This window comes from Salvia splendens, chromosome 3 (genome assembly GCF_004379255.2).
Source record: "Salvia splendens isolate huo1 chromosome 3, SspV2, whole genome shotgun sequence".
Lineage (NCBI taxonomy): Eukaryota > Viridiplantae > Streptophyta > Magnoliopsida > Lamiales > Lamiaceae > Salvia > Salvia splendens.
Window position 1 is genome coordinate 28527427 of NC_056034.1, and position 1427 is coordinate 28528853.

Here is a 1427-nt window from a genome sequence, read left to right on the forward strand (position 1 = left end):
TATCCATAGTTGATCATCAATGAATTCCTTCTCATTTTGTCCGTGGACGTAGGCTTACGCCGAACCACGTTATATCCTCATGTTCTTGAAACCTTTGATCTTGCTCAAATCTTAATTTCCAACAAATGAAAACAATCTCTAACGGCTAGTTTACAAGCTAGCTTCTTGTTTCCTTATCTTGATCAGCTATTGCCAATCCACTCCATTTACTGTGAGTCCTCCTCGGTTGCTCCAGATCAGCCACAAACTCTAACAATCTCCACCTTGGGTGATCCAGCAACCATCTCAAAAATCAGCAGTATATTTATCAATCGACAACAATATTCAAACTTTTCTTTACTGAGGGGCTTTGTTAGCATATCGGCCGGGTTGTGTGCGGTGTCAATCTTTACCACACGAACCCTCCCACTCTCAACCTCATCTCTGATGAAGTGTAGTCGCACATCTATGTGCTTACTACGCTCATGGAACATCTGATGCCTTGCTAGGCAAATAGCTCCATTGTTGTCACAATGCATTGCTACTCCATCTTGCTTGATGCCAAAATCAGAAATCAGCCCCATCAACCACTTGCTCTCCTTGACAGCCGAAGTGAGCGTTATGTATTCAGCCTCCGTGGTCGATAAAGCTGCTACATTCTGCAAACTTGACTTCCAACACACAGCTGACCCAAATAGAGTGAAGACATATCCTGTTTGGGACCTTCTTGTGTCAAGATTGGCTGCATAGTCTGAATCGCAGAAACCAACAAGAGGCTCTTTCTCTGCTCCACCTGCTCTTGTGAACAATATACCAAGCTTGTCAGCTCCCTTCAGATACCTCAAACACCACCTCAAAGCACTCCAATGTTGTCTTCTAAAACCAGCCATGTATCTACTTGTGGTGCTGATAGCATGGGCAATATCCGGCCGTGTACAAATCATCATGTACATCATGTTGCCAACAATGTTGGAGTAAGGTACCAGCTCCATCTCTTTCTTCTCTTCTTCACTGCTGGCTACGAGTTCCTTTGACAGTTCGAAATGGACTGCCAATGGAGTGGCTGCACTTCTGATATTCTCCACTTTGAACTTCTTTTAAGTCTTTTGAATGTAGTCAGTCTGGAATAGCCATAATTTTTTCTTGCTCCTATCTCTGACTATATCCATTCCTAGTATCCTCCTTGCAGCTCTAAGATCTTTCATCTCAAAGTCAGTCTTCAACTGGTCTTTTACTTTTCTGATCTCATTAGAGTCTGGGCCTGATATTAACATATCATCTACATAGAGTAGAAGATATATAGGTGCCTTGTTCTCCTGGTTCCTGACAAACACGCAGCTATCATATTGAGACCTACAGAAACCATACTTTGCAAGACTTTCTCCAAACTTCAAATACCATTGCCGGCTACTTTGCTTGAGCCCATAGATGCTCCTTTTCAACATGCA

At 42.8% G+C, this 1427-nt stretch overlaps 1 protein-coding gene across 1 annotated transcript; it reads right to left on the reverse strand.

Moving 5' to 3' along the window:
- Window positions 1–236: 236 nt before the first annotated feature.
- LOC121796831 (secreted RxLR effector protein 161-like) lies at window positions 237–971 on the reverse strand. The gene has a single exon (XM_042195607.1). The coding sequence runs from the start codon at window positions 969–971 to the stop codon at window positions 237–239; it is 735 nt and encodes a 244-aa protein (XP_042051541.1).
- Between the last annotated feature and the right edge of the window lie 456 nt (window positions 972–1427).